This window comes from Halichoeres trimaculatus, unplaced genomic scaffold (genome assembly GCF_033239565.1).
Source record: "Halichoeres trimaculatus isolate MK-OKI-2021-1 unplaced genomic scaffold, fHalTri1.1 fHalTri1_scaffold_8, whole genome shotgun sequence".
NCBI classification, from domain to species: domain Eukaryota; kingdom Metazoa; phylum Chordata; class Actinopteri; order Labriformes; family Labridae; genus Halichoeres; species Halichoeres trimaculatus.
The window spans coordinates 17,958,560-17,986,247 of NW_027437186.1; the positions used below are offsets into that span (position 1 = coordinate 17,958,560).

General features: G+C 39.0%; 1 protein-coding gene across 1 annotated transcript; it reads left to right on the forward strand.

Moving 5' to 3' along the window:
- The first annotated feature begins 12,606 nt into the window (after positions 1 to 12,606).
- chrna1 (cholinergic receptor, nicotinic, alpha 1 (muscle)) lies at positions 12,607 to 25,820 on the forward strand. Its single transcript, XM_074675654.1, has 10 exons — positions 12,607 to 12,661; positions 19,603 to 19,745; positions 22,823 to 22,867; positions 23,346 to 23,455; positions 23,555 to 23,750; positions 23,866 to 24,103; positions 24,230 to 24,453; positions 24,556 to 24,670; positions 24,833 to 24,957; positions 25,253 to 25,820. The coding sequence occupies exons 1-10, from the start codon at positions 12,607 to 12,609 to the stop codon at positions 25,379 to 25,381; spliced, it is 1,380 nt and encodes a 459-aa protein (XP_074531755.1). The 3' UTR covers positions 25,382 to 25,820.
- Positions 25,821 to 27,688: the final 1,868 nt, after the last annotated feature.

Sequence of the window (27,688 nt, forward strand, 5' to 3'; positions counted from 1 at the left end):
GTTGGAAGTCTCAATCAGAGTTTAAATTTCACCCCCTGACTTTTACTGCCAAACTTATTTATATCCAATAAATCCATCGCTCTTTGCGTTTCATTCCTGAAAGGCAGACGAATGAATAAAATGCAGCCATGAAATCATAATGGATGTCGTCTATGAGGATGCTGAATTTTTCGACAGTTGGCCAGTTTCTTACTTATGAAATGAAAACTTGAAAGTTTTTCACACTACTTTTTAAAGCAGCACAAGCTCCTTTTTCAAATGATCAAAAGGTGAATCTGCAATCAGCAGCAGCTGCAACTTAAGCAGAGGAGGAAAACAGAAAACTCCTCTCAGAAAGCAACAGCCATTCAACTGATATAAACTTTAATAAAAGGTTTCAGGATAAATGTACACATGAATAATACAAGGCGTCCTCTTTATGTTTCCTCATAATACCTCTACTTTCAAGTCTTCAACAACTACGACCAGCTCTCCTACAGCAAAGACATTGCTGTAAAGCTCCGGCAATTACTGCCTGTTTTATCTTCTCTTATATGAGGGCGAAATCGATTTGCCCTCAAATCACAAGCAGCAGCTCTGATAATCTCAATCACACACACACACTGTGCACTTTGTCAATAGCTCTGCTGGTTCATGGACCATGTCCCGCGCTCGTGTGTGTGTGAGAGAGAAAATACCAGTGCTGTCAGGTGTATTTAGCTCAGAGCCCTGTGATGAGTTCTCCACAGAGGCTGGAGGGATCATGACCCCATTACACACAGGTCACACACACTGACCCTCAGTTTGAGAGTGTAAGGGAGTGGGAGTCCTGAGGTGGTCTGCTTGTGTATTACATGTGTTAAATGCTGTGTGTTCATGTCATATGCGTATGTTAGTGTAAATGTGGAAAGAATAGTGGCAAACAAGAACAAAAAAGAGTTGAGATGATTTCCAGTTAAATGCTGACTTATAATTTAAGATGCTTTTGCCAATACCAATAACATAAAGTCTGCTCACTTTGTGACGCACATACTGTGCATTTGCGTTTTCACAAGCTGTATCCTTGGGACATACAGGTAGATTTCACTTTATTTCTCTAGATGTGTCAAAGACGCAGGACATGTACCATTACCTCTTATTCATCAGGGACCAAACTGAATGTAGGTAAATTAAAAACACATCAGAGCTCTCTTTAACAAGGACTTAAAGCAAGTAAATATAGTATCTCAACCAAGAAACCAGGCTAATTAAAATATTTCAGGGCTCTGATCATTTGGGGACTTGTACTTAGTAACTGTCTCTCACCTGGGGCCTGTTGAAGGCGACATTTGCCTTTTTAATTCCCTTCCCTCCAACACATTTCTTTTAAACAGAAGAGCTGCTTCGACTTTTACCACACAACTCACAAAAGAGACGAGAAGAAGGACCGAGGGATGCCCTGAAACAGAATCAAATTAAATTTCTACTCCTGCCTGTCCTTCTGTCTCCTTCTACACTCAAACTGTGCCACAGTCGATACGTCATGGTGAGGAGGCAGAGAGCTGAAACACAGAACGTGTTTTTAACAGGGACAATCACATTGTATCACCGTAAATGTACCAAACTTACTCTATTTTTACTACTTGAGCAGAATGTAATGGATACACTACCATGTTGACTTCTTATATTAAAAAACAAACAGTTGTATTTGTGATTTAGCTAGTGTTGTGTTGTACACGGTACGGTGTTGGTCTCCAATCTGACCTCCAATAGAACAAGTTGGGATGTCTCACCAAAAAGTCTCCCTCAGCTACATGTCCCTGACTCTTCTCTTCCTTCCACCTTGCAGATGGCACCAATTAAACACGCTGGTCGAGGCCTTACTGGGGCTAGGCAATATGAATGCATGGGCCATGCGTCCAGGGCTCCATCTAATTGGTCCGACGCTCATGCTGAGTGTGGATGCATAGCAGACAAAATAAAATTATTTCTTTCATTTATTACTTCTCAATGTGTTCATTGTGTGCACTCATGGTGCTGTAACAATGAGAATACAGTTTATTGGTGAGCGGGACAGCTCAGTCTTCTCCACTGCTCAGTGGCTCTCCCACATCATTTATATTCCCACACCTAAAAATACTCCAACGCCTCGACCCAATGTTAACACGGTTTAACATTCTACCCTGAATATGTTGTGAGGTGCATTCAAGGACACATAAGTAGCATGTTTACTTTGTCCAATCAAAGAGACATAACTCATTAGGGCTGTCACTTTATGTTCAAGATTCGAATAACCAATCGAATATGGGGATAAATATCTGTAACCGATTAGTAAATACTAGTGCTGTCAGGCGATTAAAAAAATTAATCTAATTAATTACAGGATTTGTAGTTAAGTAATCTAATTAATCGCATTTTAATCTCATATCTGCTTAAGGTCCCAAAATAAAGAGTTTGAATTCCAGGACATTAAAATTACATTAAAAGACATTAAAAAACATTTAAAAATAAGGTGGGAATATTTACAACACATTTATAGGTACCCTGATGCATAAGGAACACATGATAAAAGTTTTATGGTTCTATCTTTAAAAAATCTACGCATTCCTGCACCTAAGATAAGCTGATTTGATTTTTAGGACGGTTTTTGCTTTTACTCAATGTTGACTCGATTGTCACTGCAATATGAACTTCTATACTTCTATGAGGTCAGGAGAACCAGGGCTACAGGCTAAAAACTGTGAGGAACAATGTACAAAACACTTAATTCAAGTCTTGGATCAAAGAAAATAAAGTATTTTCAGTTTAACATGCTCTGAACACACAAACTGTTGCTCATGGGTGCAGAGCAGCCCCAAGCTGAAACATGACACCAGGAAGATGGAAGCAAATTTTCAAAGAATTCTTTAGATTTAAATACAGGATATATATTGATCATTCAGGACTTGTTTAATGCAGTAAAGAGTGTGAAACTATCTGTTTTGTACAGAATTGAGCTAGAGCAAACGGTTGATTTTCTGCAGATTTTCAAAAAGGACGTGCGAATAAACGGGACGTGGAAGGCAGTCACAAATCACTCTCGCCTCCCTCCCTCCGTTTTTTTCACGTGTGATACATTCAGGGACCGTTGGAAATTTGAAAATCTGACAAAAACACCTCTTTTTCCAAGTAGGACACACGGTTTGTAAATGCCAGACATTTAAAAATAAGTGCGTCTTTGAACGCCCTGCGGGTTTGGGATCCAGATTGATCTGCGTTAATTTTTATAACGCGTTAATATGCGGTGTAATTAATTAATCTAATTAACGCGTTAAAATGACAGCTCTAGTAAATACATATTCGAATGTAAAATATTGGGTTCAGCAGCTCATCAGGGCGCCTGGAGCAGTGAACCCCTTCATTCAGCAGAGGGCGCTGTCTGCAAAGCTTGACAGTTCCGTCGCGTATGAACTTCTCTCTTGACCTCAGCGACCAAAGAGTGAAGTATAGTTCGATAAAAATGGAAGACGCAGAAAGCCACAGTGGACGACGTTCAATATTAACACCGAATCATCTGAGGAGCACTGTGTAGAAGCATTTTGGGTTCTACGCCATTAATGGGGAAATTAAAAACAAAGACCGGGCTGTGTGACGGTTATGTGGAAAGCAGTTTACCTACTCGTCCTCAACAACAAGTCTGCGGTTCTGTCGGCTTTTCATCCAAGCCATGCAGTCGAGGAGGAGGCGCCAAAGTGCAGTGGTGCTTCATCGAGTGTTCAGCCCCGTGTGACAACGTTTTTTTCGGCAGGGTCCTTACCAGAGTTGCGGAAAAAAGCTATCACCGACAAGATTGCACGATTCATATGCAAGGATATGCAGCCCATTGGTGTGGTTACGGGAGAGGGCTTTCGGGTCTTGATGATGGAACTGGAGCCACAGTACACCATTCCTAGCCACACCGCCATTTCGAGCCACATCGTAAAGCTGTACAATATTACGCGGGCAAACATTGAGACTATTTTAAAAGACAAGACGCTCTCCCTTACTACTGATGGGTGGACATCGATGGCTACTCATGCTTATGTGACAGTGACGGCTCACTTCATTTCTGACACATGGGAACTTGAAAACTATGTTTTGTGCACTAAAGAGCTTAGAGGGAGCCACACATCTGCACACGTAGCCGCTAGTATTAGTAGCATGCTGGAGGACTTTGGCATATCCCGGGAGGCAGTCGTGTCTGTTATCACAGACAATGCTCTTAACTATGTGAACGCCGTGCACAATTTGGGGCTTATTGATGTACCGTGTTTGGCTCACACCCTGAACCTGGCAGTGCGCAAGGGACTGGAGGCTAAAGGAGTTGATTATCTTCGGTTATTTTCGTTTATGGTTGAAAACTGTTCGACTTTAAATTTGGGGAAAAGTGACAGCTAACACATACCTAAGAACATTACAGTGATAGTTATACAAACAAACAAAATAACCAGCATGGATATGATTAAACTGGGTTCAAAAGTGGGTTTCAATTAATCTGTAATGGAGATTAATTTCCATTTATGGAGCATACAGACCTCCAAAATGAATTCCCTATCAAATCTTCTTGTATTTAGCACTTAGAGGAGTTAATCTCAGATAGTGCAGGAATCTGTATTTGAATCTATTTTATTATTAGTCAGTATCAATCAATTTTTTAAATATTAAATATTTTTTAAAAACCCTAAAACTACACCTTTTCCCTTTTTGGGCTTTTTTTTTCCCTTACCATTCCAAAAATGTGCTGAACCAAACCAAATCTTTTGTGGACAGTTATAAGTGTAAGTAGCAGCAGTAGACTTGACATGAGAAGTAAGTTTAACACTTGTTTGATGAGTGCAAGACTTGAAAACTAAACAGCTACCAGCCAGACTAAACTGTGTCATGAGTAGAGACAGAATAATCTGCAAACAGAGGATCTGTAAAGACTAAACTCTAATGGACAAGAGGGCTTGAGGGTCCAGAGTTTGGCACTAAGTCATGTCTTAAGAAAAATGTGTTTGTGATGATGATGATGACATGAGTCACCAAAACATGTCAAAGCTGAACTACTCAAAATGCTCGATGAAACTGTATTATAAGTGATGAGTGATTGATCCTCACAGCAAACCATTTCAGCAGGATGTTTTTTTTTCATTGATTTCTTTGTGCATTACTGAGACTCCTCTGAAAACTAACCGTGAAAACTTGAGTTGGACCATGGAACAAGACTTGAGTCATCTTTTGTGATGGTGGGGCTGAAAAAGTTCACTCTTACACTCCTTATTTCACTTTAATGAATCCAAACTCATGAAATTGTTCACATATTGCTTCATCTTTTGAGGCCAAAAACAGCATTAGAAATAATCTGTTCCATAAAAACCCTGATAGAACAAAATTGATTTGTTTTTGTCACTGTGCCAAGTGAGGACACTTCTGAACTCTGCTGAAGGAGCCTACACACGAAGGCCCTTTCATTCAGAAAATCTCCAGCTCTGCTGGCTCTGAAGGCATGTCCAGGTTTAAAATCCACAAACTCTCTGTGGTTCACTTTCTTCTCATTCTCATCCTCTTTTTTTATTTTGTCTGTCGTTAATCCTCATATAATAAGTTCCGTAACACGGAGCAATGAGGCACATATGCTTCACTTTGAGTTATCCTAGGGGTGCTCAAACTGCAAGCTATTCTATCAGACATATGTTCAACATATTTCTGTCTGGTCTTTTCCCAACCACTGGAATCTGAGCTCTTTCCCAGACATCTTCAGGCAGCTGGAGAAATCTGCTCCTTCTCATCATTCAGCGTTTATCTCAAAGCGTCCTGGACAAGTAAAGCATTACCCAAACCTCCCCTTCAGAGCTCTAGATGGGGCTCACTTGTCTACTGTGGGAACATCAACACCTCTGTTTGAGAAAATTACACTTCTAACACATCACTAACGTCACTTCCTAAAAACATAAGGGAAAGTTGTTGCTGCCTCTATTTTTTAAATTTGGTCATAGCCCTGAACTTAACCACTAGGGGTGGAACAGTTCACAAAATCCACGGTTCAGTTCTTATATGGTTTTGTGGTCACGGTTTTCGGATTGGTTCGGTTTACATTAGGGATGAGTACCAATTAGGTACTTTTATAGGCACCGACTGAATTCTGCCAAAATATCGGGTACCGATTCACGTAAAATCAAAAGGTACCATGTTTAGGTACCTAAATGCGTCCTTGTGACTGTTGGGGTGGAAGAGTAGGCAATTTTCCATGCTGGACTTGAACACAGCACTGCAGAGTTATATATTGATTATATATTTTTTTTTGTTTGTTTGTTTGTTTGTTTTTTTGTTTTATTTTTCAAAATATCAACCCTCCTCCTTTATCTGGGCTGGGGACCGGCAGAAGTGACCATAGTGAGACACACACTTGCATGATTTCATCTGCTGTGAATGAGGACTGTCTCTGTGTTTTGGATAGGGGAGGGGCTCACTGTAGCACACGCACCCCAAACAGAGTGAGCAAAACCGAAAAGTTCGGATTTTTTTCATAAACCGTTCATCCCTGTTAACTTCGGTGCTTATGGTTTGAATCATGTGATGATGTTGTGATGATGTGCAGCAGAGGCTCACAGAGTAATACGCAGATGATAATAAAAAGAGGAATGAGATTTTGTCTGTCCACAGTCAAGACCAGGAGCGTAAATCGGCTTATATCATGAGTTTTTCAACGTAAGCAGATTTGGTTCAAAATTTCAGAGAGTTTAAAGAATTTCTGTCCCAAACATCCTGAGGACTTTGGGCAACATAGGAGTTGTTGAAAATTAAAGTAAGGTTCCATGAGACAAATGAACAACAGAACCTCATTTACAGTTCAGTCAGACAACTCACATTTGAATACTTTATTTAGCAGAAAATGTATTTTATGTTTGGCGTCCAGGCTCGGGCCTCATCACTTCTCACAGATAAGATTATATGGCAACATTGAAGAGTGAGGAGCAAAACATACTGAACACAATGACCCCGTAGCCTGCAGGTGGTTGCTGGGGTGGTGGTGGGGGCCAAAGAACATGCAGCATTACAAACCCAGGGCAGCCGAGGCATTGACAAGCAGAGAGAGATGGGAGATTCACGGATTAAATAGACCGCCCAATTAAGGCAGAGTACAGGCTCTCCCCATCAGTGAAAAGGTATTCATTTGAACAGAGCCATAAGCCAAAGTCCTTGTTTGTTTGTTTGTTTGAAAGAATAGAACAAACACAAAAATACAAAAAAAATACAAAATAAAAACACAAGTTATATCCAATAGGGCTGGGACTATGTGCTATTCTCGCAAATCCATTCTATCATGATTTTTGGAGAGCTGATTCCATTTTAATTGCGATTGTTCCATATTCACAATTTTTGCGATTTTTAGTTTGCTTTTTTTTAACACCAGACCATGGGAAAAAGTTAAATGATGATGATGTCTACAGATGATATTAGGAGCTATATTTTCCCATAAAATGCACATCACTTGGCAAAGAATCCTAATTTTGATATTGTCAAACAAAAATTCCTGATATATCATACTTCAATTTTTTCATCACCCTTAATATTCAAGCACTATACTGTACACAGCAGCAGCAATTATAATGGTATTTTTGGTTTTGTTCATAGAATTCATGTCATGATTTTAGTTAAATATATAAATGTTTGTGTACGTGGGTTTGTGTGTGTTATCGGTTAAAAGTTATTAGTATCAGCCCTCTGGAGCTGAAAGTTATCAGATATCGGTTTAAGAAAAGTTTTCATGCATCACTAGTAAAAACATCAGCTCATCTAAAGCACACAACAAAGAACTTCATGTACTCCACACAAATACAAGGTATGTTTAATTAAGTGTTCCTCGACCCGGCCTTTGAATGTGCGTTTTCCATAAGGAATAGTTTGCTCTGACCCTGACACGCACTCACCACATGTCATCTTCATCTAAAAGCAAAAGTTAATTAATCCCTTGCAACCTCACTCCACAAACTTTTTTTACTTCGTCTTTCCAGATCAGCACATTTTCATTGTCTTGTTTGGTACTTTTCAGTATGCCTCCAGTGTCGAATTGAATTCTGTCCTTTAATTTGCAGATACAATATTGGATTTAGTGTACACACACACACACACACACACACACACACACACACTCACACACGCACACACCACAAAGTAGAAATAACCTCCGTCCTGTCCCCTCCAGGAATGAAAAAACTCAATTTTCTAATGTGAAAGTTGTTGATATGGTGTGTTGATGGTTCCCTGCAGAAAACTTCCCTCTCAGATTGTAACCTTTTCATTGACAAGTAAATTAAGTATCACTCCGAAATAAGATATCTGTCATTTCAAGGAGAAGACACCTGCTGTGACGAAATTGACTCAACTAAGAAACGGAGAGTTTTCAGTTGGGATTTGGTGATTGAAGATCCTGATTGACGGCACCTTTGAGTCATGGATTTTCTTCAAATTAGATTCAAGATACAAAGATGAACTTTTGATGGAGATCTGAGGTGAGTGCTGAAACTAAAAATGATGAATTTCTTTCATGCCATTAAATTTTGAGGTATTAGGTTCCGTCAAATACACCAAATTCTCCACCTCAAAGGGCTCTTTCATGTTCACTCAAAACGCAGCCTCAGTTTTCATTCTCGGTCAAATGAGGAAAAGGTGAAAATAGAGGTCTGCGTGTGTGTTTCATGAAGAGAAAAAAAATTATTTCGAGGCAAGAAGGAGGAGAGACAGAGGAAGAAGTAAACAGCGAGACAGAAAAGAGAGCAGCCAGGCGGTGTAGAGAAAAACAGTTGGTGGCTCGTGTACTGACTGGCAGAGAGAAACAGAAACATACCTTTGAGTGCCAGACAGACAGGGAAACAGGCAAACAGACCAAACACCCTGCTGTAGGACATAATGTCATCAATTCCACTGCCATTTGCTGTGCTTTTTCAATCATATACTGCCATCTAGTGGATGCAAAAATAAATTCACCCGGACTTTTTTAATTTCAAGCAATCCAAATATCTATAAAATGGGTGAATCTTGACTGTCCAAATAAGATCAAAAACTTCAATAAACCAAAAATTTCAAAAATAAATGTGGTCTATTAAATATTGGATCCCTGTCATTTCAAGATGTCTGAGTACAGAATCCAACAGGATACAACATCGATTTCCTGTCTTAGACTGAAACCTGGCTGTCTCAGGATTAATGTGGAGCGTCACTTTAAATGAAGCCATTTCTCCCGTCCCCTCATCCTCATGTCCTCGAGACACTGGCAGAGGTGATGGAGTGACAACTGTGTTTAATTTCCAATCTTCCAATCAACCCCAAACACAAACTAAATTATAGTTTATTTTTCAGATCCCACATCAAAAACTGTACAACCAACTTTATTCGCTATAGATCAATGATCTCCTGGGCCATTTTTAAGAGGTGGGAGAAAAAAAATCAAAGTATCCACATTTTTTGTTTAACAATTTTAAATTGTGTTTTTTGTTATTCAAAAATATTTTTGTTACATGGTCTGGTCTTAAAAAAGAAAACTAAAGACCACAAAAATCAGAGATACTGAAGTATCGTAGTTTAAATTGAACCAGCACTCCACAAATTGTAAAAGAATCAAGGCGGGAGAACAGCAAATCGTCCCAGCCAGTACAGATGAGATCATAATCTTAGGTAATTTTGGTTTTTATGAGAGTTTTGATTAGGGATGCACAATATATTGGTATCAGTATCGGTATCGGTCAATATGTAAAAGTGGGCCGATATTTACCCATTAGCTGCCAGCCATTTTCAGAGCATCTTGACTTGAACAACCTTTCAAGACCCAAATAACACTGTTTTCTATGACTATGTAAACGTCTCAACTACCGAAGAAGAGTGGACACTCTTCTTTCATGTCTCTCTTCCTGTTTTTGATCCAAAAAAAAGACAAAACATACTGTTTTGATTAGGGATGCACGATATTGGATTTTTGCCGATATCCGATATGCCGATATATCGAAACCCCTTTTGGCCGATACCGATACCGATAATCACAAGTTTGTTTTTTTCACTGTAAAGAAAGCTAAGTCTATCCTGTACTGGAATTTATATGTTACTCTAATTGTGACGGTCTTATTTGTTTAAGAAACACACATAAAACAAGACAAAAAACATTTGATTTTACCGTAAATAAGAAATGTATTACTTTTTCAAACTCAAGACATTCAGTATTGAAATACAGAAAAATAATTTCTTTAGATCACATGAACTTTAAATGCACAATGCATTTGTAAACATAACCAAGTTGCATTTGATTATTTTAGAGCTACTGTAACAACCTGGTGACAGACACAGAGCTCTGCAGTGCAAATAAATGAAGAGCTACATTTTATTTAAGGAGCTTATTTTTCAGATGGTAAATAATGATAATCTTAACTGAATAGCACCTTATCGGCTGTGCCTCTCGGCAGAAATTTTCATATCTGCCGATACCGATAAACGTGTTTTTAAGCTTTTATCAGCTGATACTGATATTGTGCCGATAATATCGTGCATCCCTAGTTTTGACAGCGTTCATCTAGGGCGCTCCACCCTTAGATCCTCTCCATGATCTTCATCATCTTTTCTCATGATCACACCGCGCTCCCTCTTTGAACTATCTTGACACATCATCTGTGTAAAGATTGTTTGTTTTTTAACCGATATTGATATATGTAAATATCGGTATTGGCCATAACAGGAATATTACTATCGGATATCGGTCATATCGGTGCATCCCTAGTCTTGATTATTATAGTCTTCATATTGCTTGTCATTACTAGATTCAACTGGCTTCCACCTTCCCATAGCCTACCCTCTTTGTTTGTACCTTGGGGATTGATAAAGTTTTTTTAATTGAATTGGAACAGAGAATTATAAGTACTCTCTTCACAGATCACTTTTGAGTGCTCGACTCAACAAAAACGAGCCGAAGTGTGTCTGAAAGTGCTAGCTTTAATGCTTTTAAATTCTGTAACTTTGACTTAATCAAAACCTTGTTAACCTACACCAGTCCCTCTCATGTTTGAGTTTGGTGATGGTGCCATAGGGTTACTGCAAGTCATTCTAGAGAGAATTGCTTTGTGGTTTTAACCCTATGGTAGTTTTACAAAAAAAATCACAAGAACAGGATTCCCCTCCCCGCAAATATAATGATAGTAGGAATATAAAAAGGGAGAATAAGAATAGTTTTGTTACCTTGGGAGATTTGTGGAAACAGAGAAATGTGGAAAACAAATCAATCATTTTCTGCTTGCTTGGTTTTATATTGAATTTAATCCCTTTTTGTTCATATTTTTAAAATACTAGATGAAATGTGTCGTTGATATTAGATAGGTTTATGGAGGGCATTTTGCAACCCACCTATCAGTGTTTCATGACTCCTATTTTGGGAACCAGGGGTCTAGGAAAACTGAAAGAATATGGCTCTCAACCATGACAACCAAAAATTGTTTACTGGATGTTTACTAAGACAGTCTTTATGAATAAAAATACACCCAGCTGTATAAGTTGCTTGCTTCTCTTCTGTAGTACATGGGAATCAAAACTATTCCCGATATTTTTCAGCACTGTAGACACCATGACATACAGTCATGGCTCTTTTAAGTCATTTATTGCTTTGGCCAATAGCATTAGACAATACTAAATACGATACTAGTTTCTTCAGAATAATTAATGAGTGTGGATCTTTTTTCCAACTCTGCTTCAGAACTTAATACAAACCAGGACAGTTTTAACCTGAACAGACCTTCCTATGATCTTATGGCTGGACGGACATACGATTGTTTTTTATACACGTTCACTATAAAGTCAAGTTGCTGATATAAATGACACATTAAGATGGTGAAACTTTAAACCATTGTTGTCTTTGGCCAGTTGTTCTGTGACTCACACAAACTGGTGAGTTCTACGCCATGGCATGCGTGCTGGCATGGTTGTGGGTACAGTGTGTGTTTGTGTGTTACGGGATAGTAGCATGTGTGGACATGCCTCTCATTCCGGCAGTGACAGCTCTCAGCTGTCTTCCTGTCTGCCTCCATGTCCCTGTCTCTTCTTCTGTCCCCTTCACTGTCCATCTGTTTGTCTTCCCTCCTTTCTCCTACGTGTTACGCCTTCCACTGCGCGGTGCTTCGATATCGCTCTGACGGAGGAACAGCTAAACTGAGGCTACGGAGAAAAAGCATCACGTGTATGAAAAATCATGACGGTGTTGATTAGTATATATTCTAAAGCGCACACACACACACACACACACACACACACACACACACACACACACACACACACACAAGCACAAATGCTCCCAGCTGTCTCCTGTGCCTTGAAGTGTACTGAGAGGTCGGGATGTGGTTGGGTGGGGGGGTTGGTAAGGGGAAACCAAAGCTCAGAGTTCACTTACTGGTCGGCCCACCTTCCCAGCTCCCACTAGCCCTGCAGAACTCCACATAGGCTGCTCCAGCTTGAGGACACACAGTGGGATTCTTACTGCTCTAGCTTGTATAGTATGTCTCTTTGAATATCCAGTCAGCTTACAGGTTAGCTTGCCACCTGCTAACTTTGAAACAACACTTGATTAAACGGATGCTGTAGATTTTAGGGCTGTTTTTAGAAGTGTCTGCTGGAGATATGAACCTGCCTAAGGTGCAGATCTTGCTGGTATGGATCCTCAGTGCATTCGCTGGTGAGTATTCTTGTGTTTGTGTTTGGTTATATGCTTCTCTGTGTTTTGCTGCAGCAGCACAGCTTGAGAAATATTCTTCGTGTTAAACGACATTTGTTTTGGGTTTTTTTCTTAGCTGGGAATTAAGTTTATGAAGAAATAACACAAGCAGAGAAGGGAAATGATGTTTTCCAACTTTCAGAGAGAGATTAACCTGTGGTTTCTACAGGAACAAATATAAACTCTCTGATCTAAGCTGTTCAGAAAACAGTTGATGAAATCCCTTTTTCATTCAAGTTTACAACTGCTTTGTATTTTTGCTTTGTACATGTCATCTGTGGGTAGCAGTGATCTTAAAATCTGCAGTAGTGTCCATGTCTGGCATCCATTGAAACAAAGAATTAATCAAAGTTATCTAACCTAGAAACGAGGGCCACCTACTAACTGATGTGAAAAAATAACTCACATTCACACAACAAATCAAATTGTTCTTCATCCATACATCTCTGATTTGTACAGAGTAAATCTTTCAAAAGCCTTACCATTCTAAGCAACATGTTAACACTTCATAAATGAGTGAAATTCTGTCCCTGCAAAGCACCTGTGGAGGTAAGATTGTTAGCATTTGTCCTTCAGCCAGCCTCAAAAAGACAGCTTGGCATTGTTAGCATTCCTGGCTGCATTCACATTTAAGGCATTTACTGTAGCCGGGCTTCTCCTTGTGAGTGATATATATCAGTGAATAGGTATGAGTTCACGGTCTTTGTCCAAGGACACTTGTTGATGCACACGCTATCTCATGGGGGGGGGGGTAAACCTGTGACCTTACGAGCACTGGACGGTCTGGACAACCACAGAGCTGTTTCTTAAAAGCCTGAAGTATTTCACAGAATTTTAAATCAATATCAATACCAAGTCTTTCTCATGTTTTTCTGTTTCAAGTTTTCTTGTATAAATAACTGAAACCCCTGTTTTTCTTTTGATGTGCATTGACTTTTAATGTAATAGCCCACCTGCACAGCTGCACTAAACATTATCTACAATGGCTTTATTTATGTGTGCTTTACTATACTGAACTATACTATATTATACTACACTATACTATACTATACTATACTATACTATACTATACTTTACTGTGCTGTACTGTACTGAACTGTACTTTACTATACTAAAATGTACTATAGGATACTATTATTTACTATACTATTCTATAATGTACTATAAAGTAATTTACTTTACCGTACTATGCTGTACTTAGGGATGGGTACCGAATTAGGTACTTTTATAGGTACTGACCCAATTCTGTCAAAAGTACCGGGTATCGATTCATGTAAAACCAAAAGGTACCATGTTTAGGTACCTAAATGTATCCTGTGACTGTGAGGGAGGGGAAAAGTAGGTGATTTTCCATGCTAGAAATGAACACAGCATTGAAAGGTTATATACTGAAGAATAAACATGTTAAATTAAGAAAAATTTTAATTTCAGTATTAAACAAATTGATATTTTTTACCACATAAACACAAAGAAGTACCGAAACTTGGTACCGTAGATTACTGGTACCGATTGCCTGGTACCGGGCATCGGTACCGTTTCGTTTCAAATGTGAAAGGTACCCATCCCTAGCTGTACTATACTATACTATACTATACTATACTTTACTGTGTTATACCTACTTGGCCCTTAATGTAATAGAATAAAATAGACTAGAATAGAACAAAGACATATTATTAGTGCCAATGGTGGTTATAGGGGAAGAGAGCTGATTATTTTTTTACTTTTGCTGTTAAATATTAAAAGACTTCCAAAATACCAAAATCCAAATAATGGGAGAAAGCACAAATGCCAGTTCCTGGTAAAATAGGTGTGGTACTGGGAAATTCAAAACCTGTGAAAAAAAACAGTTACATCTGTAGCCCCAAAGAGTTCTGGGAAGAAAGAAAAAACAGAGGGTAAAGCTAGAATACATACTCGAAGATTATACCTACAACTTACTTGCCTACACCAACTTTATACAGTCGTTACAGATCTTGTGCACTGGACGGGAGGGAACTACTCTAATAATCAGCACTATCTGAGAAACATCAGTGAACACTGAGGTTCATGTAAAGCAGCAATGCTAAAATGGCCAAAATGAAGCTTAAGAAGACAACACTGATGAATTCACTTCACAAGTTGATAATAAAAACATCTAGTCAGGTCAGATGCAATCAACAAGAGGTTTTATTATTAAGGATCGAATGCGGCCCGGTCTATAGAGCTCTATTATGTAGTTCTCGCTGAAACAGCTACCTCTTTTTTTCCAGTCTTGAAAAAGAATTTGACATTTGTACAGCACTTTTCAGTGCGTTTTAAATTATTTCTCATTAAACACAACTGCTGTTTTATTTAACTGATCTAATAAACTAAAATGACTTGATAAAGTTCACGATTTTAGTATTGATATAACTTCAAATTTCAGAGATTGCTCTATATTTATCTTTTATTTATTTATTCATAATAAAAAAATCAGTGTCTGCAGCAGGTAGACTTTCAAACTATTAACTTCCATTTAATTTATTTAATTCCTTTTAATAACCCGATTCAGTGATTTGTGAACTGGCACAGTTTATGTTTCACACCAATGACTTACTGATGTAAAAGTCAGATTAAGGTAGAGTGTAAGGATGAAGGGATGCAATGTGTAAGCCACCAGTTGGACATTATCTGCATCACTGCAGATATACAATAAAATAGTCTTCAGTACATGATCTGAAGGTGTTAATTCCTGGCTGCTGCAAATCCACTTTGAGGAACAGGCTGGAGCATGTTTGTCACTGAATCAAACAAATCGTCTCATGTGCGATAAATAAACACAATCAGACAGCAGAACTGTAAAACTGCAACACGCTGTGACCTCCTTTGTAACAGTGCCATTTTTAGTAAATTTTTGTTGTCTATTTTTGGTTCTTTTGGCTCTTTGTGCGTTGATACTGAGGGGATCAGGTCAGCCTGTGTTTGGGGAAAAAAAACTTTAAAAGTCTTGACAGAAAAAAAGTACTTAAGATTACAACAGCATATTCCCAGTGTTCACGTGACAAGAGACAACACTTTCTTCTAAAGCTAACACCATGCTCACAGCAGCATCACAGTCAGAATATTCTGCAGGTTACACTTTCATCACTTTTCGGCTACATGTTGCAGAAAATAGAAAGCGCCTTTGCTTGTCTGTTTTGCAGTGGTGGTTCAGGCTCATGTGGAAATTGGAGTTGAGAGTGGGCAATGATTGACAGCTCCAAGTGGCTGCCGTGTCCCGCCTCCAATCTATTTTTGTATGTGGCCAGATCAAAGCCAGCTAGCAGGACAACGGACAGGGAGCAGGCAGCCAGTGACAGAGTGACACAGTGGCAGACAGCCAGGGAAACCAACATCGGCACTGAACACTAAAAACCACTCTCCCCTTCCATCATCTTGGAAATCTTGAAAGAAGGCCTCCCTGAAGGAAACTAAAAACACACCGTCAGGGTCTATGTTCGTCTGGTGGGTGTGTGTGTGTGTGTGTGTGTGTGTGTGTGTGTGTGTGTGTGTGTGTGTGTGTGTGTGTGTGTTATAGTGTGTCATCTGCTCTTGTCGGCTAAATGAAACAAGATCCTCGCTGGCTGGGCTCAGGCTGAGTGTGTATCACCAGCAGATACTAGAAATAACATGCAAAGGATGTAACTCAGGGAGCAAACTGGCTGGCAGAAATATGCTAATCTGCTGGGTCATACTGAAACAAAATAACATTGGTTACTTACTGTGAACATGCGAACAAAGCTGATGTAACAGCTTCATTTGCTTAAATTAGCCCACAAAAGAATATAATGATAGCAACAGAGCAGACATGAGGAGGCCAGAGCTTGTGTTAACAAGGGAAAGGAGCAACGAACTGGGTCATTAAATGCGTGATGTAATACAATCTTCAATCAATCTGTGGTCATGGAAGTGAAAGAACTAAACAGAAGACTGTTGTCTATTTTTACCACTTGCAAAAGATCAGGTTATTAGCTCATGGATTCCTGTTATGAAAGAGACGACCACTCTGGATGGCAGGGGCAGATCCAGGAGTTTGGCTTTGCCCGCTTGAAATCTGATTGGCAAACCAGAAGTCTCCCCGAACTCCAAAAAGATGCTTTGGGGTAGTTTTGCAACAGGTTCTTTCTTCACATTTTCTCTGTATAACTTTCACTGTCAGTCACCATGATAAAAAAAACCAGACTCCACTGTGAAATTCATTTTTTGATAAAAATGACTGCACTAAAGTTAACTGTATTTGAGGGATGCATGCCCGATGTATGTGTTGGTGTTAATGAAAAAATATTATTTGTATGGGCATTTAGGTGTACAGTTAAATCATACCATTCAGAAGGGAATGTGAAAGCTTTTCTTTTTTGCTGTTAAAAATTAATAGACTTCCATAACACCAAAACAATCGAAATAATGGGAGAAAACACAAATGCCAGTTGCTGGTAAAACAGGTGCAGTACTGTGAAACTCAAAACTTGAAAAAAAAAAACAGTCCCAAAGAGTTCTTGTTAAAAAAAACAAAAATTACTCAAGTAATTTTCTCCGCCTTAAAAAGATTAAAGAGTGGTATTTTAAATAGAGCTGAGGCCATATTAAGAGAGTTTTCAGACCTCTCAAGCTACCTCTTATACAAAATAGCAACTAGCAACAAATCTAGCTTCTTTTCTGGAGTTTGAAGACGAATGGGTCATTCTACGAAACGGGTGCCATTTGGGTCCGCAACATTTTATGAGATGTACAAGGCACAAAAAATGTGTCAAAGTGTGTTTACAAATTTTGGAGCTTCCAAAGCAAGTGCTCTTATTGACATGCTGTATCAGAAAATTCTATTTCTTAAAGAGAACATTTTTTATTTGAAAAATAACTGCTCTTTAACTAAACAAAAATGTATTTTATCCGATTACTCGATTTATCGATTAATCGATGGGATTTTCAGTAGAATACTCGAATTCTAAAATATTTGATAGCTGCAGCCCTAGTTTTGACTATGTTAAAGTAGCCATTCATGCTGCCACTTAATACTGATTTTACCTGTGTTAATGGCATTTTAAAACTGCAAGAACCCTGACGTCATTCAAAACAATGTGTCTGCATGAACTCTGGAACAAGGACAAAGTTTCATAGAGACTTCCCACACAGGTCAGCTGCTCACCAGACACACCAATGATCCACTGCACCTGTCAGCACAATACTTCCGAACAGACAGAGCGACCGAGAGTGACCAAATCATTCACTCATTTGAGGATTGATGACATACATACTGTCTTTAAAAACCTGGCTCATAAAACAACAAGTCAGCTGCTCTCAGCTGCAGAGCACGACGAGGCTGTTTATGGGGCATTTCCCACCAGCATGTGATAATATATGGGCTCATAAAGACACGTTCTGAAAAAAAACTGTAAGTCTGCGAGCTGGAATTACCGTCTACATAAGGGTGAGTTAAATGAAGGCTGACTGTCCTGAACTCTGACTGATCCAGACTTCATTTGAAGGGGCTGCTTTTCCCAAACACCCTCTTAGCACTGAGATTAGGTTTGCTTCAAGGACTTACACAGAAACAGAGTTGATCGCAGAGCTTACATAGCTCATGGGATATTCAGTGTGGAGGCTTTTCACCAATATGGAATGTAAGTCACTTGACTGCTGTTACCACTGATCTGTCTGCATCTGCTGCTCCTGCATCTCTCTGAGTCACATTAAAAAGGTCGCTGGTTGGAAGCCAGGGGAGTGTTTGCTGTGTGAATCACAGTTAAGTGCAATCTGCTTGCTTCCCTCCTGCTTTAGCTGTGATTTCAAGCGTTGCTTTAGCAGGTTTAGTGTGAAAACAGCGGTAAAGACATGGGTGACAAGTGGGTATGGTAGCACTTGAGGTGCACCTCTAAAGTTCTGTTAGCAAGTCATACAGTGCTACGGCTTAGCAAGAGAGAGACAAACAAGATCTTTCTAGCGGTTGGAAATCAGAGTTTGGGTATTCCAGAAATCACATATTCTAAACCAGGGCTTTGCAAAGTGTAACACAGTGAGTCTCCCTTCAGAGAACATGACATCCCCTATTTTCATAAAACAAATAATGCTTATAAGAAATGAATGATCCACTTTGGTTTTCAACCACTACACACTGAAGAATTAATGTTGAGCATTCAGTCCAAATGTAGTCTCCCACATTTTAGTGAAAATGGGTAATTAGATGAATTAGTGCCTTTTTCTGCATTTATTATAAAGATGACATTAACTTAAAAAAAGAAAATAATGAGCTGACAGCTCTTGAGCCAGGAAAGAAAGCATGGCCACTGTGGCAGCAAAGAATCAAAGTTCAATCAAAATGCAGTAATTAAAACATTGTTCGATTCCAGATCAATCATATACAGAGCTGATTTTAGCAAAATTCTTGTTAAGGTGAGCATTTAGAATATATTGCCAAACGCAAATAGTAGATTACAAACTCACAGTCAACAACAGCACATGCCCCACCAGAGAGGAAAGCACAAGTGTCCAATGAGCAGTTGTTCATGGTCCTGCATGGTCGCACGTTCTCAAAGAAACATGGGCGCACACAGAGACGAGCACACTGTGCAGCAGACAGCGCATCAGGGAAAATAATCTGGAAACCACAGCACACTAGTCTTCATTTTTATGCACCTTCTGCTGAATTCAGACTTTTTTGGGCTTTATTTTCATGCCTCTTCTAACGCCCCCCCTTGAACTTTTTGGCGTCCCCAAGGGGGGAGGCACGCCTCACACTTTGAAACCACTGTTGTACATGATTTCCTGGGGAGTGGAACTCTCATGAATGTATGAGCAATAATGACATTCTGAATTGTGTGTGTGTGTGTGTGTGTGTGTGTGTGTGTGTGTGTGTGTGTGTGTGTGTGTGTGTGTGTGTGTGTGTGTGTGTGTGTGTGTGTGTATTTTAGGTCCAGTGCTCTGCTCAGAGGATGAGACTCGTCTTGTGAAAGACATCTTCAATGGATACAACAAGGTGGTTCGGCCTGTTGACCACTTCAGTGAAGCTGTAGTGGTCACTGTAGGACTGCAGCTGATACAGCTCATCAGTGTGGTAAGAGAGAAGAACAGTCCCTGCTGGCAAACGTGTATCTTTAATTATAAACAAAAAAATCAAGTACTTTACAAAATCCACATTTAAAGCTCACAGCAATAACTGTCTGACTCGCCATCCTTTCAATGTTAGTGTCATTATCAACACGTTATAAAGAAAGACAGTTTTAACTTTCACTCAGCAGCTCTTTCACAGCTTTCTACTTTCTAGAAATGTACATTTCTAGGTTCATTTGTTGACATAATTAATCCCCAAATGTACTGAGCAAAAAAGCTTATTTCTGTAAGACACAGTAACTTGTGAACTGCATTACTTCCTTGAACAAGGTAATGTTCAGTAACAGGTAATTTAACGCCAAGCAATTTAAAGAAGATATATAGACTTCCAAAACCAGATTTAAAGAGCAGGTAACAGAGCACCATTAGATCAACAGCAATCATAAAGAGAGGTGATGCTAAATGAAGTCGAAACTCACACTGATTATGCAAATACTCAAGTTAATGATTAGAAACCCAATTTGATACTCTCCTTAGTACTGAAATACAGAAAGATAGTCAGAACACAGAAAGACCTCTAAGTGGTGTGATGAGACTCAAGGAAAATCCTTTCAGAAATCAGCAACAAAGCTTCAAGGCAGTGTTAGCTAACCGCTCTTGAAAACCTTTGCGACATCACCCACAAGGCCTCAGTGATGGCATGGCAGCCACACTAAGGTACACACAAAAATAGCCAAAATAATGCACAACATAATCATTTCAGCACAATACACAGCAAACAAAAGAGGATGCTTGCATAAAATCAGCAACAACAATCCTATTGAGCGAGTACTGGCACAGCGGCCTGAAAAGACAAACAGGACACCACATATTGTTCACAAATCTCCCATTAGTCCCAAATACTAAACATGTTCATTATCTACGATCAATCTGAGGCCTTCCAAGCAGACATGCAGACATCAGACAATCAGGCCTTTGCTGGCTTTGATCATGAGGGAGAGATCAGGACAACAATCAGCCTGATTATCCTTTAAGTGTACCAGCCTTCGTGGGTAAGGCTACCCATACATTCAAACCACTGCCAACAGTATCAGAACTTAATTAACTAGTGACAGTCCAGACAGACTTTATGTTGTACTCAAAAACTTCTGTAAGCGCATAATTTAGTGGATAGAGATACCATATAAAATTATAAGAAACTTAAAAAATATATAGAAACTGCTGTGTTTGGAATGTTATCACTTCTCTATGGTAGTTACAGAAATACAATTAAATTCAACATTATTCATGTTTTTTACAAAACAGGCTTTGTCACACCACTTTATGGCAGTGACATTTGTTTTTGACACAATATTTTACTTTTCTCCTAAATTGAATTTTAGAAGGAATGGTTGAGATTTGACCACGGTACGTTTTATCAGTCTGTTTCCTGGGTACAAAAGACACGAACAGAAACAAGAAATCAAGCTTTTTTTCCGTTTCTCCGTTTTGTACAAAAGCGAAAAAACAGGAAATGACTTTTTTTTTCGTTTTTGTATTTTGCGCAAAAGACAAAAAATCAAAAAATGGCCCGTTTTTTGTTTTTACACAAAAAATGATGATTCCACTCACTATTCCATTTCGTTAGTGGGCGGGGCTTTGAAGCCCAACAGTGCTGTGCCCTTCACAATAAAACTCCTCTGGCAGGCTTGGAGAACTGGACTTTCAGTGAACTGCCTGTATTTATCCAAATCAACGCAAGAAGTGTACACAGTACAGGATTTACACTGAAGTAATCTATCTATTGATTGAGAGAGCAGCCTACTTGTTGGCGATAAAATGCACAAGGAAAGATGGAGGAGGCACGAGGAACGTAGGCATTTAAATGATCCAGAGGTGTTAAATAGTGAGTGGAATCATCATTTTTTGTGTAAAAACGGTAAAAACAAAAAACGGGCCGTTTTTTTATTTTTTTGTCTTTTGCGCAAAATACAAAAACGAAAACGTTTTTTATACAAAACGGAAAAACAGCTTATTTTTTCTGTTCGTGTCTTGTACCCTGGAAGCAGACTGATAAAAACGTACCTTGGTCAGATTTACATGTTGGAGGGATGAACTATTTGTACATACATTCACAGACTAACTGCGCGTTATGCATACAGTACAGTTTGTATCAAGGTGTTAGCTTTCATTAGGCCTGTATGAACACGCGACAGAGCTACACGTGGGACATACCCGCCGGATTCAAGCAAAGTTACAATCTAGCTAGCATCTGCCCGGACTGTCACTCTTTAATCTAGCTCCAGCAGCATACATAAACGCTCTCTTACTGTTCGTAGCTCTCCTTCTGCGTATCAAGTTAGCTTCACCGGTCTGCAAAGTTGGTAATCACAGCTGAAACCCACTTGAAGCGAATTCTCAGTAGTAATGGTAGAACTTGAGGCTTATCCTGTGTCCCACTCCGCGCTGAAATAAATCCAAGTTGTGGTTCTTTGAGGTTGGCATGATAGTGGGCCAATAAACTTGTCTCTTTATGTCGCAGACAGCTTCTCCCACGAGATGGTCATGATGACAAATGTTACATTGTAGCTTGATGTAGTTGTATCGACGGAGAGGCGTCACCACTGTTCGCAAAAAAAAGTTGTGATGTCGACGACATCCCTGCGAAACTGTCACAAAAGCTCCACGAACTTTTGAGTATTCTGTCATTTCACGATAGTACATCGTTTGTATTGGTATCTGTCTCCTACACAACCTTGAGGAGTGCCCATAGACTGTATATAACACTAACAGTACAGGAGTGCCATGAGAGGCACGTGGATGTCTTCCACATGCGCACCGCTCGATTTTGCGGTAGACTGGACGGGATACGGTAGATGGTGTCACAAAAGGCGCATGCGCAATTGCTTTGCGTTCAAGGTGACGCAAGTGTAACTTAAATGTAACAGTTTATGAAAAGTGTGAGGTTTAACCAGGATATACACAGGATACCCATTTTTAAATGCCAGTTTGAGTAAGATCTACATTTTTTTATGCTTTTTAAATTATTTTATTTTTGTGTGTAGTAAATCTATTTTTTTACGTTATTTCTGTATTTTCAAGGATGAAGTTAACCAAATTGTGACCAGTAACGTCCGCCTTCGACAGGTAATGTGGCTTTAAAATCCATGTCTATAAATAATACATCATTATATGTCATAAAAATCAGTGGGATTTACAACTGCATTGGACATGTTACATCAATAACGTGTTAATTAGATAATTTGATTTTCATGCTTTAAATAAAGATCTTTTAGATTTTTTCATGAGCAGGCCAAGATGACTGCACTGTTGTTTTTTCATTTAAATGGCACTTGGCTTCTCTTAAAAAGTAAGCTTTTTTTAATGTTTTAACAGTATTTCATGAATTAGATGTTTATTAACGTTTCTAAATCAGAGGGTGGTCAAGATAATATGACATCTCAATGGAAGCAAAAGGGAAAAGCAGGATTTGAATCAATGATGTTGGTGAAAAATATTTGAGTCAGCCATTGTGACATGAACTGTACATGACACTGCATGTTTGCTTTCTAAAATTCAGTGATTATGAATGAAATAATTCTAATGATCTTGTAATGTACCCCAGCAATGGGTGGACGTGAACCTGAAGTGGAACCCAGATAATTATGGTGGAATCAGAAAGATCCGAGTCCCTTCCTCAGACATATGGAAACCTGACCTGGTGTTATACAACAAGTAAACACATTTTCTGCATCTGTTTTTTATTTTTAAAGTACACAGCTACAGCTAAGATAGCATCTCAAGCTCCTGTCTCCTGCCCTTCTTCCTCTGTAGTGCTGATGGTGACTTTGCCATCATCCATGAGACGAAAGTCCTGCTGGAGCACACTGGGCTGATAACATGGAACCCTCCAGCTATCTTTAAGAGCTACTGCGAGATTATTGTCCTCCACTTCCCGTTTGACCTGCAGAACTGTAGCATGAAACTAGGAACCTGGACATATGATGGATGGCTGGTTGTCATTAACCCAGTAAGTGTAAAAAAAACCTCCAGCATATTTTCATGAAGACCAGCAGTGTATTTGATTTTCCCTTTTTGTAATACAATTTCTATCATCATGTGTTGTTCTGTTTGTCTATTTTCAGGACAGTGAACGGCCTGATCTCAGCAACTTCATGGAGTCAGGTGAATGGGTGTTAAAGGACTACAGAAGCTGGAAACACTGGGTTAACTACGCCTGTTGTGGCGAGACACCATACCTTGACATCACCTACCACTTCCTGATGCTCCGGCTGCCTCTCTATTTCATCGTTAACGTCATCATTCCCTGCATGCTGTTCTCTTTTCTCACTGGACTGGTCTTCTACCTACCTACTGACTCTGGTGAGAGTTTAGGGTGTATTAAAACTTGTCTGGAAGGCTTAAATTTACAGGCAGAATAAATCATATTCAAATCTGCACAGGCAGAATAACACACTTGACTCTTATTGTCCTTTGTTCTGTGTGCAGGTGAGAAAATGACTCTATCCATCTCTGTCCTGCTGTCTCTGACTGTCTTCTTGCTGGTCATCGTGGAGCTGATTCCCTCCACCTCCAGCGCTGTTCCGCTCATCGGGAAATACATGCTCTTCACAATGGTGTTTGTCATCGCCTCCATCATCATCACCGTCATCGTCATCAACACACATCACCGCTCGCCCAGCACGCACACAATGCCCCCCTGGATCCGCAAGGTGCTGCAATTTGTTTCCATTTGCTTCCTGTGATAAAGACAAGAAATATCATTGCGAGTATATCATCAGAATCTAATAAAAACCTTTGTTTCTGTCTCTCAGGTCTTCATTGAAACCATTCCCAGCATGATGTTCTTCTCCACAATGAAGCGGCCAGGCCAAGAGATCCGGCAGAAGAGGTTATTCCCTACTGACATGGACATCTCAGACATTTCAGGCAAGGATGCAAATAAATGACAGACGCAAAGTGATATTCCCAGATGAGAAGAGTTAAAGTTAGGCGTTACGTTCAGTGGAAATGTGTTACTTTTTTATTGCCATGATTATTTTTACAATCACAATTCTACCATTCAACTTCTGTCTGCCCTCTCCTCTGTAGGTAACCCCACCCCCACCAGTGTCACCTACCAGTCTCCCATCGCCAAAAACCCTGATGTCCGCAGTGCCATTGAAGGGGTGAAGTACATCGCTGAGACCATGAAGTCAGACGAGGAATCGAACAATGTAAGACAGCAGACTGTACAGCTAACGTGTTAATATAGATTCCTTCATGGAGCCAGTTGATATCCAACATGTGTCCCAGCTATAGCAACTACCAGTGGATAGTCCAAGAACCTGTTTTTATCAGAGCACAACTAATAACCATTGAAAAAGAGATAACATTGATGGAGACAGGGAAACGTGCCACAGTTGTTAAGGTTTATCTGTAATTTTATGCCTCTCTTATTTAGAAAGAAGCTCAAAAAAAACACTCAGAGCTCCTCTAACGTGACTTTCCTGCTTTCTCATCCTGTTCTAGGCGTCAGAGGAGTGGAAGTTTGTTGCCATGGTTCTGGACCACATCCTGCTCTGTGTGTTCATGGCTGTCTGTATCATCGGGACACTTGCTGTATTTGCTGGGAGACTCATCGAGCTCAACATGCTGTAAAAGCCTGATCCAGGAGGGATGGGTGTGTTTTTTATCAGCACAGATGACACCAGGGAGTAAGTTGTTCATCATGGACTGATTCAGAAAGAATTGATTGTAAATTCTGTTGAAGTGCTCCCACTGACTGAGACTGCAGTCAAAGGGAAATTCAGACGATTGAAGGATTGAGTCTTGTGATCTAGATGGGCTGTACTTGAAGATTTTTTTGCCACTAACATTTTTACTGTTTTAGTTGTATTTCTACTTTGTTTTGAGGAAATGTACTTCTTTGAGTGAGTACTTTATTGCTCTTCAAGCCATGACAGTCTGGTTGACTTGTTGTCTTTTTGGCAGCTTCATTTTAACGTCTCGGTCAGAAGGGTTTAATGAAACTTTATAAAAGCTGAGTATGGATGCTGTATCATGAACATGTGCTTTCTTTTAACATTTCAAATAAAACTTCCCCATCTCCATCTCATTGCTGTGTAGACTTAGTCAAGTTGCAGGCAAAATGTTTCCTGTCTGGAAGTTTTATTGTTTCTTTTTGCCTGAGACTCAAATAACTTCTTAACTTTATATTTAATTTAGGGCTGTGAAGTATTGTGTCATTTTTAAGGGGAAAGTGTCACGGTTTACTTTTTGTGATTGAGATTTGACATATGATAAGGAGAATATTGTATTTTCAACAATTGTATTCCAACTTTGTTGTGAGAAAGTGGTTGAAAGTTTAATTTAACTGCTGCAGGATCACCTCCAGAGAAGCTCTGATCCCAGGCAGCTTCTGCATGGAGCAGAACTACACCAAACTGGTGTGTCAGAGCTCTGTAAACACACTTGACATCAATGTGATAATTGGAGTAAAAGAGTTGAAACAACAGTTAACTTTCATAGTGTCACAGCAAGCTCAAGAAAAGAGTGGCATAGTTGGAGAGACTACTAATCAATGTTGAAACATCACAGCTGCAGTGTTGCTGCCTGTGTTTACAGCAACCAGAAGTTGGCAACTTGATTTATTTTGCAGCTGTGATTCTTTAAGGCAACAACGTACATGTATTTTTGTTATAAATGCTTAATTCTGCTCAGAATATTTATATATTTACATATCTGCAGTTCTTCATCTTTGAAATAGAGTGAAAAATAAAAATGTTTTATCTTTCCTTGCTGTTAATGAGAGTGATGATGTCACACACAGCCGAACCATATAATCCAGTTGCACTTGTCTAATTTCTAGGTTTCCTTTATTTGAAGGACTATTCCTTTATTGATTTTAAACAGTATAAAGGAGGAGGATGAGCAGGCAAATCAAATGTTTCCTCCTTTTTGAGGCCAAGGAAACATGTTTTGTTGACCAACAACCCTATCTGGCATTTATCTAAATCAGACATGTCCAAAGTTCAGCTCAGGGGCCAATTACAGTTACATTAAGGTAATGCCCTCAGCTTATATCGCAAAATTGATCATTCATCGAACAGAAACTGAATTCTGTGTTAATTTGCTTTTTCTTTCAAGTACATACACAAAACTAAACCTAAAAGTAAACTCAGGGATGCCTCACAAATCTAAAAATTGACTATACGCAATATTTTTTTGCCAGGCCAGGAAAAATAAAATCTTAAAATCTGTAAAATGTTATTACCTGAAGAGATTTTTGTTTGTACAAGGTGTTTATTTTCAATTATAACTAGACATTTACCCGAACACAACATACAAAAATGATCACGTTACAACCTAAACCTTTTCTTGTTATAGCAATATTGCCTGCTAAAAGGTTTTTTTTTATCTTAATGTGATGATTTACTTTGTGATAAAATTAATCCTTTCACATCATAACAAGACAAACAGTTTGTCGTTATTAACAGAAAAGTGCCACATGTTAATGTCATCATATGTAAAAGTATAATATAAGAACATGAAAACTGTTACTAAAGGAAACATCTCATGTAATAATATGATACTGATGTGTTTTGCTTGTTTTTTCATTTCTGTGGCAGCAATATGCTTCGCTACTAAAGCGTTACAATTTCTGCAGAATGAAAACTGAGGAGGCGCACAAGAATGTCTTTAAGTGTATGTATTTTTTGTGATGTGAAAATGCACTTGAACACTTCAAAAGACATGAAAGAGGATTCTTTAAAAAAAAAAAAAGATCAGAAATATACAGTGGTTAAAAAATGTAGAAAAATAAATAAATAAAATAAATAAAAAAAAGTGGAGCATAAAAAAAAAATCCAAAATGCAAGAGAAAACATTTAGTGCGAAAAATGTTCTTTTCTTGTCATATTGTTATTATATGTCAAATTTAATGAAAAAAATGATCTGGGATAAAAT